This window comes from Ursus maritimus, unplaced genomic scaffold (assembly GCF_017311325.1).
Source record: "Ursus maritimus isolate PB19 unplaced genomic scaffold, ASM1731132v1 scaffold_14, whole genome shotgun sequence".
Classification (NCBI taxonomy): domain Eukaryota; kingdom Metazoa; phylum Chordata; class Mammalia; order Carnivora; family Ursidae; genus Ursus; species Ursus maritimus.
This window is the reverse complement of record NW_024423786.1, coordinates 26,378,546-26,397,851: the sequence shown is the minus strand read 5'-3', so window position 1 is coordinate 26,397,851 and position 19,306 is coordinate 26,378,546. Positions and strand designations below refer to the sequence as shown.

General features: G+C 41.4%; 1 protein-coding gene across 1 annotated transcript in view; it reads right to left on the bottom strand.

Annotated features, from left to right (window-relative positions):
* ADAMTS9 (ADAM metallopeptidase with thrombospondin type 1 motif 9) overlaps positions 1 to 19,306 on the bottom strand; it is a 155,999-nt gene that overhangs the window by 104,668 nt on the left and 32,025 nt on the right. The window contains exons 9-12 of the mRNA XM_040628590.1: positions 15,273 to 15,419; positions 13,904 to 14,045; positions 12,825 to 12,920; positions 6,705 to 6,850 (exon numbers count right to left, since the gene is read on the bottom strand). Of these exons, the coding sequence (XP_040484524.1) occupies positions 6,705 to 6,850; positions 12,825 to 12,920; positions 13,904 to 14,045; positions 15,273 to 15,419 (531 nt within the window). The remainder of the gene's footprint in view (positions 1 to 6,704; positions 6,851 to 12,824; positions 12,921 to 13,903; positions 14,046 to 15,272; positions 15,420 to 19,306) is intronic.

Genomic DNA, 19,306 nt, shown 5'->3' with positions numbered 1-19,306 from the left:
GAAAATGTTAGCTACTATGCTCATATGTCAGTAATATGTCCCAATCTAATCTGATCCAACCGAGCGTTTGAGTACCGAATTTGTGCCAAGATACGGGGCAGGTCTCAATGCTTCTGCTGAATGCCCAAGGCTCAGGAAGGGTCATGATACTATTGCGACACACTCCCTAGATCAAAGATGTGTAGACTAAGGCAAGAACGCAGGCCTTGTAGCTACACACTGGACACCTCTGTGTCTGCCACCAGCCTCTCTGAGCTCCATCCTGCACATGCGAAACATGATACTGTGCACCTGAAAAGCTCCTTATGAATCTGAGAAGCTTAGTAAGCAGTCTGATAAATACTGTTAGTTATCACAAAGAAAACCATATCTGGGGATACAAAATGACACAGAACCTCCCGCTATCTATGCCTGATTGTTTCTCCATGAAACACAACTAAGCCCATACGCTTCATAGCTGCATTGTGCACTCCACTCGCTAAACCACACTCGGATCTTGCCCAAGGGTAAGGCATATGTAGTTCTTTAATACCAAGGGACGGGAGGCTCAGAGAAGTCAAGTACTTTGCCATGGTCCACACAGCTAATAAACGAGCAGAGCTAGGACTAGAATTCCAAGTTTCCCAGGTTCTTTCTCTATGCTCTCTTGCTACATTATCCAGGAACTAGGGTCCAGAGTCTTTTTTCTTTTTTGGTGCCATTTGGTTTCCTGGATTCCAAGGTCTTCTCTAAGATAGAGCCTTGGTTTCCTGGATTCCAAGCTCTTCTCTAATTACCAAGATGCCCCAGTCTCACGCATAAAATATCACAGATTACACGTGAATAACAGATCAGGCCCATACACCTGTTCAGGTGAGACCTGCTTTAAATGGGCTGCAAGGAAAAGCTCCTTCAATTTTTCCTCACATTGAAATGATCTTTGTGGACTCTCTAAAGGGCCCAGCTAACAATGGAGGATCCAGCACTTATTTATTGCCTGAAAGTAACACATATTTCCTTCTTTTTGAAATTCAGTTCTCAACAGTTGATTTTTTTCTTTCAGCTCTCTTATACAAGAAGTCTGAATTCACTCCTGAAATCGCCCAAAGGCAGCAGCTCCATGGGCTGCGCATGCTAAACACTCAGAGGGAGCTTCCTTTTAGACGGCAATGGTTTCCACCTTGGCTCGCTTTTGGCCACGGTCAAGTGGCAAATAGCATTTAGCGACTTCCTTTTATCAATGGCATTTTTAATACACAACACCCAGAAAACACTCCACGTGAGAGGCAGTATCGTGGAGGGTCATCGATAGGGACTCCGCAAACGGAGGGTTTGAATCCCAGGCCTGCCTCTTAATAGTGGTGCAATCCTAGGCAAGTAGCTGAATCTCTCCAAGACTCAGTTTCCCCATCTGTAAAAGGGAGATGATGCTAACATCTGCTTCGTCGGGATGAGTGAGGGTCAGCTGGGTTAGCCCATTCAAAGCACTGGAATGAGGCCTGCCACACAGTAAATGTGTAGCTATCACGAGGGCCTCCAACTCCGGCCTATGGACCAAATCCCACCTCCTGCCTGTTCTTACCCAGCTGAGAGGTAAGAATGGTTTTTACATTTTAAAAAATTAAGAAAAAATAAAACACATATTTTGAGACACATAAGAATTCTATGAAATTCAAAGTTCAGTGTCCATAAGGTTTAGTTGGCGTATAGCCACATCTCTCGTTACATGTTGCCCGTGTACCTTTCCCGCTATGTTGACAAGGTCTAATAGTTGGGTCGGAGATCCTATGATCCGCAAGTCTAAAATATTTACTGAGTATTTTATGGAAAAATATTCTTTTATGGTAAAGGTTTGCCCACCCCTGAGCTACTCTTGTGTACAAGGCCTCATGCCACTTTGTATTATGACTGTGCCCAGCCATGCTGTGAGGGAGGTAGTGGCATCCTTGTTCCTGACTGTTTGTTTGAACAGGCTTCAGAAATGTTAAGTGACCTGGCCAGGTGACATGCCCATTAAGTGAGAATTGCTGGCTGGTAGACCAGCATAGGTCTCCCTGACCCAAAGCTCACGATCTGGTGTCTTTCCTACGCTGCTCTCTTGAGATAGGCTTCTTTCCGTATCATGACTCCTTCTGTGACTTTATTTGCTTTTTATGTAAAGACAGATTATACTTTATTAATATACACAAATTTGCCCTTTCAAAATATATGGCATTTCTTTTATCCCAAAGCATCTCTGCCTGATTTGCAAGGACCATTAATAGGGAAATCTGTAGCCAAGTGAAGTTACCTTTCAGCATGGAAAAAAATTAATGTTATAATTTAATGATTTAGCTGTGTAGGAGTATTTTTTCCATGTAGACAAATAATAAATATAGGAAATGCAGCTTTAAAAATATTAATCCTATTTTCCAACTACTGAGATCCTTTAAAAATGACTGCATGTCAAATAGGGACGGAAAGGACTTACAGAAATTGCTAGATTAGTTACTATGAAAGTAACTATATTCAGCAAAGCCAAGCTGAATCTTTCTTTCAAGTGCACATTACACAACCATGCTTATTAATATACAAAGAAAACTCATGATACTACATGGCCAAAGCTACAAAAGAATTTTTGCAAAGATCATGACAAGTGCGTTCTACCCTCAAGGAAAGCTAAACTTTGGTCTGCAAATGGTTTTGAACAGAAATCTCAACTTTTGTTTGTACTTAAAATGACTTGGAGCAGACAGATTAGAGTTAGCACAAGGAAGGAATTTCTAGTGATAGGACAGGCAGCCCCAGAGGTAGCGTGCTTCCAGTGTGTGGAGGGTTTGGGGTAGGGGTCTAAAGGCCAACTGCAGAGGATGCTGAAAAGTTATTCAAAGATTAGATGGGATGAGACAGAGAGTTGTCCTTGCGATCATTAATGATCCTTCCAAATGGAGCGGTCTATAGGCCTGGATATCTTTATTCATTAGTTAATGGCTCTCCCAAAGCAACCAATTTTTGAATTTTGAAATAAGTTTATCCAACTCAGTGCCTCAAAAAGAAAACTTTGTTGTAATTCTTTATAGCCAAATGAGAGATTCGTTTTCTTAAATGAAATAAACACATGTCTATTACCTTGTCCATCAGATTTCATAAGCAGTTACTAAGGTGAAAGCCTGAGTGGGAAAATATCCACTTCGTGATCTTTTTCTCCAATACATGAGTTTATTAGTTTTTAATTTACCTTACCTCCTAATTTAAAAGCAAAATAGAAGAACCAGAAGAGGGAAAGCTTTGCCCTTCCCAAAGAACTGGCATGATGTTTTATTTTGACAGACTTGTAAAAATTCTATAAACTTTTGTTCTAGCCACTAAGAAGCTCAGAGTCAATTTAGAGCACAAAGTAACAAGGATAGGGCCCAATGGCCTGATAATGCATCTTCTAGTTCCAATGCTGGCCTTGTTTTGGTACTCTAAGTTATGTTTTTGGTTGTTCTGATTTTAGATTTTACTGTATTACATGTTTCTTATAGATTGGGTGATCACATCATTAATTGTCCAATCCAGGACACTTAGAGAAAGTAAAGGGTAGCTATTGATAACCTCTTTTGACAACAGATGTGAACTGGGACTGTCCTTACAAAGCAGAACATATGCTCATCTTATCTATAGGGCATGGGTCATAAATGGAATTAAAAAACAAATCAAACATTTAAAGACAAAAATAGGCCCCGTTCTCAGGATGGCAAATCAGTAGCACTGCAAACTGGTTGAGTCCAAAAACCATCTGACCAAAATCGGAAAGCATCTGGTTTCTACAGCTTGCTCACAGGGACACCATAGTCCCACGTGTACGGCAAGTCTACTTCTCTTTTGTAGCTTTTATGCTTTCGGGGCGGAAAAAAAAAACCCTAAAAATACAGCATAAAGTATCTGGATACTAAATACATCCTTGAATTACATGAATACCATGAAAAATAAAAATAAAAACAACCCAGCGTTCTTAATAGACACATACCTTGAATACTACAAATGGGGCTCCACATTATACTCAAAAGGGCTCCTCAAACTGGGAAAAGGCAGGTTGCCAGTGATGGGGCCACCATTCCCCTCAAACTCCTTAAGAATCAGAAATCCCTTCTGCATTCTGCATAATGAACCATCTGCTCTGTGAATTTCTTTGCACAGGCTTTTAAACTGAGATTTGGATCTGATTTTCCCTTTCCTGTGTTCCTTTCTCTCGTCAAACTGACTTCCCCACCACTGCCATTGTAAACATAGAGTTTTCTGAGGCAGACTCCTTCCTCAATTCACGGGGACATCTCAAAGAGCAAATAACTTGGAAGAGCTTTAATGAAATGATGTCAGCGCTGACACCCGACTAGGTGGACTGTATTCTTTTAAAACCTCCCGTGGTAAACCGCGAGGACAAGGACCTCTAATTGAAGTCTTGAATGATCAGTTCCTAACTTCTGAATGCGAGGATCTTTGCTCCACTTTGAAGCTCAAGAGCCTTTCCTGCTGAGATCTTTACACTGGGTGCTTTTCTTTGTCTGGCTCATTCCAATTATGGAATGATTTATCTCTCTCCACTTTCCACGTTACCTCTAGAACTGCTCTAAGACTTTAAAAAAAAAACACAAAAACCAAACACTTCTTTTGAATGAAATATTCTTGGGTCACAATTTCAAAAATGTCCACTTGTTGGCAATATTCATATCCTCATGACAAGAACAGCTCTCTGTAATAATAATACTTTGGCTCATTATAGCCACCAAATAGTTTTTAATTTTTAAAATGTGTGTCATATTTACTATTAGCTTAAAATGCTTTATTTTAAAGCTTCAACAAGACAAACAGCTAGGATTTATAATGGACTTTAAAAATCAAGTTGTGGAACACTATATATACTATGACCCTGATTTTATATTATAGAATACTTATTTCATTGACTACATATTACATGACAAATCTCTTTTAAAAGTCCAGAGTGATACATATCAAATAATTTTTCCCTGGTTATTTCCTTGTGGGGAGTAGGTCAGAGGTAGAAATAATGATCACAGAAATTTTTTATATCAGATAATTTTGTGGCTGGATTTTTAAAAAATATTTAAATAACCAACACAAAATACAGACTCTATTAATAATCTAATGTTTTGTGTTTATATCCATAGTTACAGACTACAGTCTAAGTCTTATAGCTCTTTCATTGTCTTTATAGAGGCTAATATCATGTGGACATGAGATAAATGTTGGACTGTGAGCAAAAATAAATGAAAATAAATAGATCATTATCTGTGATTTGTACTAATGAGTATTTATTAGGCTGGGGCTTGTAACAGCGGCCTAAAGCTACGTTCTTTTTAGGTTAACATGATTCATATTTTTTCATATTAAAAAAAACTGGCAGTTCTGTCAACACTAGGCCCTTTTCCTACTCGTGAATAACCAGCATCCGGCACTTGTCTTCTACCACCCTGCAAGACAGTCTTGTTATACTGTGCCAACCACTTCCCTGTTTTACCCACTTGCTTCCATCTATAACTTAGTCTGCTACCCCTAATGTGGGCTGTGAAACATAAATAAGCACTGTGCACAAAATCACTTTACATAATCCCAAAACAATTGGGTCTCAAGTATGGTTATTGGTTTGGTTTATACATCTAAAAACTATCCCTATCCTATGAAGACTTCTTGGTCCTCCAGCTTATATAGGTTCCATGATAATAATATCACGTATTATCTTCTCTTCCTTTAGATTCGCTACACCTGAGATCCATACAAAATTTGATGTCGTTCCTAATGATAAAAATATGACTTTTTAAATCTCCTTATAAACACACATGACTACTGTGATAGATGCTAGGAAAAAACCCCATCAACTTCATTTGAACATGTCCTAAGGCTAGGCTGGTAAAGACAGCCATGGTCACATAATGAGAATTATCCCGAAAAGCAGGATAATCCCAATCTGTACACTGTCTGGCTGTGGGATGGCCTTAAGGAATCTCACCTGTAAAACAACTAGCTTGATTCCAAAACTAATTCCTGACTTGGGGCTCCCAGTCACTTAGGCTCTGCTAATGCCACCCGGGGGAGTCTGCATGCCGTTTTCGGCATTTTAGTAGCTAACTGGAAAGGCAACAAGTTACCTACAGTCTGGATAGAAATGTCCAGTTTCTTCATTTCCTCAGGAAAATCCATCTGTTCACTTCGTTAGACTACTATACCAAGCTTGGCAGGCAGTGAGATATGCCTGAATGTCAAATTGTTAAACAGACCAATTGATACCACAGCATCTACTGTTTGGTAGACAGAACTTTCTTTCTTCTTCTTCTTTTTTTTTTAAGATTTTATTTACTTATTTGTCAGAGAGAGAGAGCAGGAGAGCACAAGCAGGGGGGAGAGGCAGGCAGAGGCAAAGGGAGAAGCAGGCTCCCCGCTAAGCAGGGAGCCCGACGCAGGACTCGATCCCAGGACCCTGAGATCATGACCTCAGCCAAAGGCAGATGCTTAACCGACTGAGCCACCCAGGCACCCCAAGTTAGACAGAACTTTTAATAAAGGATCATGGGAGAAAATATACTATAGAGGACGGTGCCTGAGAAGAAAGAGATTAGATATTATCGGTCTAAGTAACCCTGGAAATCCATTCCCTCTCAATTGGGAACGAGCTCTCCATCTGCCTCCAGCTAAATCATTCCACCCTAGCTATCCCGATAATGACAGCAAGAAGGTCTAGGACTTACTCTGGTCTGTTGCACTCGCGAACAGCAGTTTTGATGCCCCCTCCACACGTTCTTGAGCAGGTTCCAAAGTGACTCCAACTTCCCCAGGATCCATCGGTCACGGGGCCCTCCATTTCTTTGGGGACACAAAATCCATACTTGCAGTGCTGTATTTAATAAGGGGAACAGTGAGGGAGAGCTCGGTGCTGGAGACGTTGTAGGACCCGCTGTCCTTCCGAGTATATACCAAACTTCCTTCCGCCTCCCAACCCCACCATGTGCTGGTGTGAAATGCTGCCACCTCGTCATCTAGGTGGATAATGGAAACAGTAGGGATTTTAATTTCGTACTTCTGGGTTTTAGGTCACGTCTTCATTTACCACTTGCTTGAACAAAACGAGCCAATGACTGGTTGGCTCCAGGCTGTCAGGCTAACTCCAGTGGCCAGCTTCGAAGTGCTCAATTAGTCTACTTGGAAGAATGAGGAGAGGAAGTGGGCAGACTGGTTGTAGACGGGGCCAACACGAGTTTACTGGATTTGTAGAGCGAATCTCCATTAAGAAGGCTCAGAGACGTTGTGAGCCTGGTAAAATATGTTTTATTGCTCCCCGCGGATTTGAAAAGCCCATTTTAATTAGGTGGGAGAGAAAAAAAAAAAGCAAGTTACATGATTCCTATAAACTCACTCCACACCAAAGCACACAGGATGAGACGAGAGCAAAATGGACATATTACAGAGAGTCCTAAACTTTATGGCTTTTTTGTTACTAATGGTTTCAGACTCCCCAGCCTACAGCAGGAAGAAGGCCATGATGCTTAAGACAAAACAAAACAGAATAAAACTCCTCAGCAGGACAAGGGATTCGAGAAGCCCATATCAACCCTCTGCCATTGTTGGGGTGTGAGGCCCTGACACAAAGCCGAGGTCACTGAGCAGCGGACAAAGGCAGAGTGCAGGCAGTGGCGGCAGGAGGGTGATGCCCCGCGGCTCGCTCAGATCTCTGAAGTGGACCTGGTGGTGGCCGGCTGCCGTGATTTATCTGCAGGGAGGCCAGAGGCAGAGGCAGAGGCCTACAGAGGCTGGGGGCTGGGGGAGCGGGCTGGGAAAGTGGACGACAAATAAGATGCAGGTGAAGGTCCCCGACTCAACGGGCAGCCACACAGAAGGCTCGGTGAACAATTATTCAGAGAGCGCAATTAAGCTTTCTCTATTTTGCAGTGCCCTCTCTCTTGCAATGATTTTCCTGGAGTATCTGAGGATGTATCCCTTTCCCTGCGCTGTGTGGCTGAGGCTTAACAGGTTCTGCATTCAAAGATCCTGGGCAACCCCATGCCCTAGAAATGTGGGCAGAGCGAGAGGTGATGACACTACTCTTTGATTCATTTTCTATTTGTCTTTACCGGGGTTGTGAACATCTGTCGGAACACGTGCACGTAAAAGTAAATGAGAGAGTAGCTTGGTCTATGGCACCGCCATCCAATGAGAACGTGCCATAAGCCACCGATTTAAAATTTCTTTTAAATGTTTAGAAGCCATATTAAAACAAGTAAAAAGAAAACAAGTTAATTTTAATACCTTTTATGTAGCTCAAAATATCTGAACAGAAATAATAATTTCTGTATGGAATCAATATAAAATTATGGTTTTTTTGTTTTTTTTTTTTACTTTCTTTTTCTCATACTAGGGTCTTTAACACCTGGTGTGAATTTTCACTTAAGCACATCTCATTTCAGACTGATATTTGAAAGTCTCACTAGACACGTGTGGCTACTGGCTGCCATACTGGACAGCAAAGGTCTTAGAAGGACAAACCTTGGCAGGCCAATGGTCTGGTGGGGAGCCATGGCTCTTCCACAGACTAACTCTGTGACCCTAGGTGAGTCCCTGACTCTGTTCCCACAGCTAAAGAATGGAGATCAACTGGCCAAAGTTGTCTTGAGCAGAACATGAGACACAGCGTATCTGAAGCACCTAGTACACAACGGAACACATAGGGGATCTGACTTCAATAAAGTCAGTAGGATAATGGCAAGCATTCACACAGCTCTTAGTATTGGTCAGGCACCGTTCTAAGCATAGATATACATTAACTTAGTCCCCCTAGCACACTATGAAATAGGTACTCTTATTACCCCCATTGCTACAGAAAAGAAAATGGAGCCACAGACAAGTTGATGCCAAAATCAGTAAGGGGCAGAGCTGAGACCAAAACACAGACAATCTGACTCAAGTGCACACTCTTCACTGTGACACATGCTGCCTCCCAATTGCAAGCAAATGGGGACAATGATTTTGGTACATAAACAAAGAAAAAATTAAAACAAAAGCAAGATTAGTGACATGGTTGGGTGAGGCTGAGACTCCCAAGTTGTCCACCCAATATTCATTCTGTCCTTTATCCTTGGAAACAGAATCTGTATTTCCCCAGATTCTTGTACAGTTCAGAGTGGTCAAAGAGATGTCAGCAGACTTCACTGGGTGATATTCCTGGGAAGGTCTTTTTGCCCCTTTGTCCCCTGCCCCTTGGTTTCATTCTGCCTGGAACTCACACTTGATGGCTAGAGTTGCTGCAACCATTCTGTGACCTTGAGGACGAAATCCATTTGCATATGATAAGTGGAACAGGAAGAAATTAGGAACTTGGGTCTCAGATTTGTGGAGCGGCCACAATAGTTCCATAACCTGCCTGATTTTGAACTAGTTTCTTTTTGTGTCAGAAAAAAGAGCCAATTTGTTTACACTACTATAATTGGGTCTGACCTAAACAAAATTCCTAGTTAGTATTCAATTGGGGTCATAGCAGATGACCCTCAGATTCAGCCCTCAAATCTTGCTGCTAGAAACACATTTTATAAATTCTACAAAGTAACAAGAAATTCCTATACTTCTAATTTAAAAACTGGTCTGCAAATCAAATATTCCTTACTGATGTGACCACTGATGGGTAGAAAGAGAAGGAGAAGAAGAACCTTAGAATAAGAGGAAAAGTGCCTGAGGTGACAGAGGCTGGAAATCAGGACTTGGGAGATATTTACCAAGATAATCTATTTTACCAGGCAAATTTGATGAATAATACTTAACGTACTGGAATAGCCACTATATCATAACAAAGCACTAAGTGGCTGGTGGGGTCCAAGCCAAAATATAGCCAACCTTTTCTAAAAGCATTCAGAACCACTAAATGGTATTTCACCTAAACACATCCTTTTTAGGAGGTTGGAAGAGGGACTTGGAGGTCAATTTTGTCCCAAGGAGGCTTAAAACAAAAGTTTCAAACCTCAGACTCACAAACGGCGTTAAAATGAAATGTTAATGGGCTTAACAAGAGAATGGAGAAAATAAAGAGAATTAGAGTCATTCATCAAAATAACATTGTGTCAGCAGCCCAAGACAGATCACTGCTGAGGGAGCAGGGCAGAAAGAAGAGAAAGAAACAAAAAAATTAACCCCACCGCAAAAGGAGTCAGAACTGGCTGGAGAAAAGGAATATGGTCTTACTGCCAATTCCAAGAAAACAAAACAAAATGGAAAAAAAACCCCAAAACAAAAAACAACACAAAGAATTTCTATGCCAACAAATCCACCATCTTTGGCATTTGCAACATGCATAAATACTCTTCAGGGAAATGAACACACATATGCCCACATCTTTAATAAAAGCTGCTAGACTTGGCCACTTTTTCTAAAACAGAACTGACAGCGTACCTATCATGTTCTCTGCATAGTTGCTTTCCTGAGAGTGTTCTGAGCCTGCCGTTTGGAATGCCTTGAAGTCTCTCGCTCTTGCTAAACACAAGCGTTCATGGAAAACGACTTCTGAAAGACCTCCCAAATTTCCCCATCCCTCAGGTATAAGATTACCCTGCAATCCTTTATCTTCTGCTTCTGTTACAAAAACAGAAGATTAGAAAAAGATACAACAGACATCCTTCCAAATTCTTCTGTGTTCCAGGGTGGCGCGGAATACCACACTCCTACAGCGAGCTACTTGGTAGCCTGTTCACCGCAATTTCATGCAATAGAATTCACTTCATCCTATTAGTGAAAATTCTTTGTTACGGTTTTTGCAGCAATAACATAGATCAGAAATAGACGTAGTAGGTGGGTACACCAGACTGGCTAAGAACCATAACACAAGACCAGTGATTTTTCTGAGATCAAAGAGAATCAATTTAAGTAATAGAGTGGGCTGGCTCGGACTCAAGCCAACTAACCAAGTCATCAACTAGGTACAGTCTGTGGTCATCTTGCATCAAATGCTAGCACCTGTCTGGGTCACTGTGCTTTAGCAGGACTCTGAGGCCACAGCATCATTTTGTAAGAAGGAACGAATTCTTAATGGCTGCCATGGAAACCTGAGAGCCATAATCCCACTCAAACCTATGATCTTCGGGCCATCAACACGCTGAGTTAAATGTCCTACAAAAAGTGAAAAAATTCACTCTGGCTAAGGAGATCTGTTTCTCTTCAAGCTAATGAAAGGTGCAAAAGCTGTTGTGCCATGTCCGTATATAGTTTTAGTTGGTCTGTTATTGGAGAAAGCTGTGTTCTCAACCGCTGAGGTCTCTGCCATCAAGAAGTGAGACCACGAGCTGACTCAGTAAGTCAGTATAAGTATAAAATCAGCTTCATTGCAATTTTTAATTTTTTGTACTGAACTTTATAATTTTTCAAATAACATTCACACCCTCCAGCTCATGTAACTTTACAACCACTATGTCAGGTGAGTAAGGAAGCCGCTAGTCCTCCTGTTTGACCACTGGAGACTGAGGAGCTCAGTGAGCTTGCGGTGCAGCCATTATAGTAGACAAAGCAGAGGAGGAAAATGGGGTGGGGAGGGGCTGGAGTGGGGGGACACTGCCCGCACGAGCTGAGTGACCTTGGGCAAGTCACTTCTTTTTTTGTTCCCGCTCTATAAAATCGGGGAAGGAAGAGTTAAAAGTCTTTCACTTCTGAGGACCCCTTCCATGGGAACATTCTGAGTGCTACTCATTCCTCCAAAGGGGAGGCAAACAAAGTAAGACAAGAACAGAATATGAGAAGTGAGTAAAGTGAACAACGGGAAGATGAGAGAAGAAAGGGAAAATACATGTAAGGATGACAAGAGACTCAGAATAGAGCCCAGGGATTGCATCACTGGTGACTGAAGGAATGCCATTTGCCATAAGGATGAAAAAAAATATCAGGCTTAGATCTAAAACTTTTAGTGGTCAGCATTTTGGGGTGATGATGATGATGATGATGATGATGACAATGATATCACTACTATACTAACTTTTTATTTTTTAGATGGGTACCAGGCGCAGATGTTTGTACTAATCATACTCCTAGGTGTGTGGGGCACTGTTATTTCTGGGGTGTCTAAGTAGCAGATTTTGTTTGGTTAGTAACAAATAAGTGGGAACCATTATAACCAACTCAGAATTTACATTTGCACATATCCCAGGTGACATCCCAGCTCCTTAACGAGACCAACACAGGCTGGGAAAAGCCTGATATTCCAGTAGTGAACAAAGAAAATTCACTGTATTTCTGTGTTTCCTTGATTTTTAAAATTTTATTTATTTTATTTGAGAGAGAGAGAGAGAGCATGAGCTGGGGGAGGGGCAGAGGGAGAAGGAGAGAATCTCAAACAGACTCTGTGCTGAGTGCGGAACCCAGTGCAAGGACTCGCTCCCACAATCCCGAGATCATGACCTGAGCCAAAATCAAGAGTTGGATGCTTAACCGACTGAGCCACCCAGGCGCGACTGTGTTGCCTTGATTTTAAGACGCTCCATCAATTTAAAAACAGTCTTCCACGGCCACCCCCAAATGAGACAGAGAGGAGAAAAAGAAACACTGTCTCGCATTAAACTAAAAAAAGTGTGTCAGGATTTCAAGAATGTTAAAATGAAACGAAGGATGTTTTCAAATTGAGGCTATAATGCTAGCTCTGTGTCTTGTATCGGTATTACGCTATAATGTCAGTTTTCACAATTTTCAAAAGTAAAGTCGAACCTGTTCCCCCCCAAAATACTACACATGTTAAAACACACTGCATCAGCTTACACTCTAAACAACGGTGACTAAGCCAACGGCCAACATTTTGCCCATTTCTGCTGCCCCAAGACAAAATAACAGATTGGGGTGCTACTTGCCTTTCCAGGCTCACACTCGGTCCCGTCTGCCCAGGGTGTGTGCTGAGTTCGGCATACTCCATCCACATTATTGCACCAGAGTCGTCTACACTGCATCTGTTCAATTCAGTTAAACAAGTCAGTGACAATGTGGTTAGATGATATGGAACCAGGCAAGGACTGCTTTCAACTAACGTTTTGCCAACAAGATAGCATAGGTTAGAAAGGGATTTTTTTTTTCTTGGTATGATGAATGATAAAATATGCCAAGGGCGACAGAGAGCAGCCCATGAGACACATTTCTATGTCTGGTAGGACTTCAGGTGGTGTAAAAGGGATGTTTGCTATCATGAGTAACAGGGAAAGGAATATAATCATGAGTAAGTTTCACTCAGAAATTTTTATTATTTCCATGGAATCACTGTACTTCCCAATTCACCACACTATCTCTGAAGTCTCTCCCACCAAAACAACCAACCAGACACCCACAGGAAGAGAACAGGGCACCTCAGAGAGGCATAGTTTTGTCCATTTGCATCCTGATAACCACAGGGTCCAAGTGCCCACAACACACAGACTAAAATGCCCCACACCCACCAGTGGAGCTAGCTACCACCAGAAATGATTTCAAGCCCCACGTGGCCATAGGGCACAGCCCTGACAAGCTAAAACAGGGAAACGGGTTTGTCTCATGAATGACCTTTACCGAATCTAGAAGAGTCCCTGTAATAAGGGTCATCCAGACAAGTCAGTGGGGATGAAAGGAGATGAGGAGAGGAAAGGGCCGAGCTGTGCCATTACCAGCCCTGCAACCCTGTCCGCTCTGAGCCTCAGTGTCCCAGGTGTAAAATGAAAATGATCATGACATCTTCGTTTTGGGCCATCATGACAGTGAAGTGAGAACGTGTGGTGAGGCATCACCTGTGAGCACCATCACTACTGATCAGCGTCATCACTGTGACTCTTGCCATTAACAGTCAGGGGACCATTCTCTACTTCGCCACCAGTGGTTTATGTGAGGGTGTGAAGCCCGTGGAAAACTGTGAATTAAAAACGTCCAGGACCAATGGACGAGGGCAGAAGTGGCTCCCAACACTTACCATATATGGGCACACCTGAGAACCTGGTCCAAAAATCAATTCACATTGTTTATTCACGTTGTAAAGGAGGCCGGGCAGTTGGTGAGGCAAAGGGTAGGGTCTGGATTCAGGTTCATTAAGCAAACACTCGCCGTAACCAGTGCTGTGGAAAGCAGAAAAATACAGATGGTGAGAGCAGTGATGAGAAGGTGCTGTCAAAGAGTCCAGACAAAAGTGAAAGCCATGCCGCCATTTTAAAGGTAAAGAGAACAGTTCCTTCTGGCATGGGCTTTATTCTTTATGTCCCAGGCTAGTGTTCAAAGGCTGAAGCTCTATTTCTGGTGTGTGCTTGTTAATGGAACTCTGGCTCTCCATACAACACAGTCAGTAGGAAACAGGCAGCTTTCACAGGATTTGTCGCATTTCAGAACAATTATCTATTTATTTTTTACCCTCATCTCCAATAGACTGTAAGCTTCTTAGGGGCAAAGATAGTGTCTTTTTCATCCAAGCATGGGGCTCTAAACACCACAGCAACAGGTCTTTAGAAAATGTTTGCTGAGTGGATGAGTGAGTGAATCAACAACTATAAGAAGAAACACTTCAGGTCATCTGGTTAGAAAGAAAAACAGCAACTCTCCAGTTCTTTGACTTTTCTGCAAACACCTCTTCTGGAAAATTCACACCTGGTGAGTTCTGATTAATACGCCCCCTCTTCCCTGTGGTTGGAGAAATATACACCCAGTGACCTTGGACAATCACTTAACCTTTTGTACATCTGGGAGAGAAGAGCAATAAATCTGTGACACAGGGATATTGTATAACGTAATTGGATCTTTCAGCTGCCTGGCAGGAAGCTTAAAAAACAAAACAAGAAAAAGAAAAAGAAAGAAGGAGAGAGAGAGAGGGAGGGAAAGAGAGACAGAGAAAGAATGTTCTCAATTCAACAACATGGTGGTCTATGTGCTTTTCATCCACCCACATAACCCTCTTTGGGGTCATCTCACTACCCTCCCATTTTCGGAGCCAAACTTACTAAGTCAGAACCACATAAAGATCTGTGGCTTTCCCTCATCGTGTAATCGCGTTCATGGGCTCTCCCCCCAAACCCGAACAGACCTCGTAGCTTCGCCAAGAACGAAGCCACGTTTACATATTGTCTTTAAGACCCAGGCCTTTTCTTGAGCTCAGTCTGTAATCTTCAAAACTCTGGCCAGGAGAGGAACTGCACGGATGTCAGGAGAGTATTTTTTTTACCTCCTCCCGGGAATGTCAACAAAAATAATAACTGCAAAGGAATGCTTGACTCTACATTTTCTTTCCCACAATGAGTTCACTACATGGAGACCAGACACCAGAAGCCCGGGCTCAAAGAAAGTTTAAGTCTTACTCTAAAAACTCAGTGATATATTTTCGACTACATTTTGACCACATCCAGGGGTTGGTGTAGAAGTTCAACGTCGGAGCCATGACGTGCTGGGGGTTCTTGACTCCTTCCTCCTTGCACTTGTTGTTGTCGTCATGAGGCATGTTAAACCTAGGGCCAACGAGACAGAGACAGGAGCGTCAGTAAACACCAAAGCACCAAGCTGCTATCACTGCTTCGAGAAGGTATTTGTCTCAGAGAAACACGTTAACTGCCCTCGGCATTGTGAATAGGAACCCACATCTTGCAGAGCAGGAGAAAAATCCCCAGGTGGTTCAAGATGGAGTGGAGCAGAGAACGTAATTCTCACCCGATTTAATACAACGTGCCTTTAAGGTATTAAAAAAAAAAAAAAAGACGTATGGTGGCCCATTATCTGAGTTAAGTGTTCTTTTTGGAATTGCAGACACTCTGAGCGTGCTGTAGTTGGTGCTAGAATACAGTAGTTGGAATTCCTAATAAGCTGTTAAAGGCCAATTTATAGAGTCAAGAATTTGGCAAGTTATGATAACACTGTGAATATAAAGAGTCCGTCAAGTGTCAAAACTTGAAGCCAAAAGCTTTCTAATAAGAGGCTCACTATGGGTCTTGGCATCTCCTCCTTCTGGGTCAGGTTGACAAATGATAGAGCCGTGTAGGTCTATCATTATAAAGGTATGTGAAGTTCGTGCACAATAAAACCCATTAAGGAAAGCTGCAAGCATGGAAACCAGAAACAAGCCAATTCAATTGGCTTAACGCAGACAGGGCAAATAGTTTCATGCTTCCTGCCAACGCCCACTGATTGGTACCGGCTTCCTAAAAAGTTGGGCACAAAAGGATTCTTAAACTAATCCAGGTTCTGCCCCGAGAAAAGGCTGTGATGGAGTGCCAATGTCCTCTCGGGTCTGGGAGGGAGCAGCAGCATTAAGACATACTTGCCATTCTTGGCTTCACCAGAGGAAATGGGGGGAAGCAATGATAGGAAGCATTTCTCAATCTAGAAACATCAATTCTATGACCCACATGCCATTCTCAGCTCTGGTAACGAACTCAGAGGGGATATTCTCTCTGGATGACTCCCCACTCACAAAATTGGCACATGTGGCTAATTTTGCATTTAAGGGGGAATCCCCTCTACTAGTTCATCTTGAAACAGGGAAATCAGTGAGCCAGACAGAAGTGTGTAGACTTGTTTCACATGCATCTAAAAGCTGGGGAAAAAGCCTGTGAAGCCCATTCCATTCATTTCTCTTGGGTTTGGTTTTCCCTCTTCTAAAGCAACTTGGGCTCCTCAATAACTCTCTGATGGAACAATTGCCAGCTGGAAATTACAAGACAGAAACACTTTATTGGTCTAGGTTAAAATGAACAGTGGTTCTTCAGGCTTAAGAGTCCATTTTCTTAAAGGAATGACTGCCCCCGTTTCCCATTCCCAGCTGCAAAGTCAGTGTCATAACTATACCAAGAAACCCAACACAAGCAACACGCTCAAACCTTAGTTGTTTGTTTCTCTGTGGTGCAAAGGAGCTGGTGTTTACTCATCACCCCCACCACTCCTAGGTAAAATCAAGTTTATTTCATCACATCGACAGAAAACTTCTTTTCATTCAAATGTCAGGCACATTTGCTCACAGCAGGGGCTAGATAATAATATTCACTGAGCACTTCACTAAAAAATAATAACCAAGACTTCTTTTGCATTCACAATGTACCAGGCAATGTGTTAATTGTGTTAGATGCTTTATTTCATTTAACTACCTTATGTGAAAAGATCTATTACTACCCGTACATTTTATAGATGAGAAAACACGAGCTGTAAAGAGCTTGAATTACTTGATTAAGGTCACGTGGGTGATGGGGTGAGGGAGCTGGGATTGGAAGCCACTCCAGTCTGATTCTAAAACCCCTGTGTTTTGGAATATATCTAAAGCATATTCCCTCCTGTTAGACAAATTGTGGAAGATCTGTAAGGAAGACTGTGTAAGGATCTCTGTATCCAGGAGAGATTCAGTTACTTCCCAAATTCCTCCTAACTCAGATTTGGTGCATTGAGAAGCACGTACAAGAAGGTAAGGAGCTGCTTCTGAAGTATCCAATGATACTCAGCAAATACAAGATCAACTGCTTTTTTCTCCCCAACAGGGTTTTAGGCTATCAGTCATGACTGTAACAACTTAATGTTTAATCTTTAAAAAGTTCATTAGAAAATCTGCTAAAAAGTACTGTAACAAATTAAAAAAAAAGATATTCATTTTCTGTTAAATATAAGCAAACCTAATTATATGAGACAAAGCACCAAAACAAAAAGAATTCGCTAACAGGCCAGAAATACACTTTTTGTTTAGCTAATAACTCTCACCATTCACCAATTATGTTATTTTCAAAAAAATGTCCCGATACCTTTGAGATGAGGTGCGTATATATCAGCCCCATCTCATAGCGAGGGAGACAGCAAACATTTTTCTCAAGTCAAAGAGAACGCAGAATTAGAACAATTCAGTCCAGAATTTGGGTATCTGGCTCCCAGCTGATTTCCACATTAGGGCTGGTACCCCAATATTACGTGCTTGTACCCCAACATTAACAACTAGACTTTAAGCAATTTAATACTGTTAAGGTCGTTTGACAGGCAAACACTATCTGCCATGTGGTGATTACAAAGTTTAAGGGAGCTAATGTAAATAAAAACTTCTAGACCAATGCAAACGACATGGTTTTTGTGGGGGGAGATGTTTGTTAACTGTATAGAACTATACACCTGAGGCTCCTCTGTGGCTGAAAATAGTCTGCTTTTGCTAATCAAAATTCTCACTTTCCTTAAAATGTCAATGTTAGACTGGCTGTCCTAAAAGGAGTTTATAAACTCTTGTGAGGACGAAATTAACAGGAGATTAACTATATTTCTTTATAGTATACCTTTCTTAACCACAGATTATGGGTAATTGTTAATCCGTTAATCACACAAACTCTCACTCTTTGAACACATTCTTATCTCTAACTTCCCTCATTCTGATCTCTTGAGGCGGGAATGGCTGCCTTGTAGAAATGCCACCCTATTCTCCATAGTCAATCTATACCTCCTATTTAAAGGTCTAAAGAAATTTACTAGACTTTATGCAAAACAAACAAAAATCCGCAAAAGATTCTATTAAAATCAGTTTGGGAAAACTGAGTTAAACAAAATTAAGCAGTTTATTTTAATACAGAACTTGTCAGAGCCTTTACTTTATGTCACTGAGCCTTGTGACTCTAAGCAGGGCTAGACCAGGAAGAAAAAAAATTTTTAAATTACTTGATTATAAATCTCCTTTTGTCCCCCCACAGACCATCTCTTGGAATTGTGTTGGAGCCCTTGTGTATTGGGAAACACTGGTGGGACCAGTTTTCAAACTGAGCTCCAAGAAATCCTTGAGTTTCACAGAAATATTTCAGAAACCAAAACGACAGAGAGGAAGCTGACTAAGCAGGACTCTGGCCCAGCACAACTGCTCAATGAAAGCCGTGCTTCTTTTGTGCTATAAATATTGGGCATCTGATAATATTTCCATTGGAGAAAAGAAAACAGGTATGCTCTTAAAATATGCTTGAAAGTTACTAGTTTCAAAATATACCCATTATATGTTGAACTAAATTGGAGATGCCTCTATGTACACATCTCACTTTACTTCTAGAACAGCACGCTACACATAGGTGCCTTCAAAAAGCGTTTGTTGAAAATAAAGCTTGCTTAATAGATTATTTACCTCTAAACAAGGTTCACAGTGGCATGTAAATAGATATACAACTATATCAGTGACACCTTTTGAGAAAATTATTTTTAAAAGATATAGTATGAGTAATTAAATCATTCTAGAAAGAAAACAACGCAGATCAAAAATCAGAATAATTTCTAGTAAATTTACACTGTTTCACCCCACGTTCTAGCTATGCTCTATTTCTAAAGAACAAAAAGGAAAAGCCAATTTCATAATAACCACTAAGTGACCATAGTTAGGAAATGTTTTCTTCTCTGTATC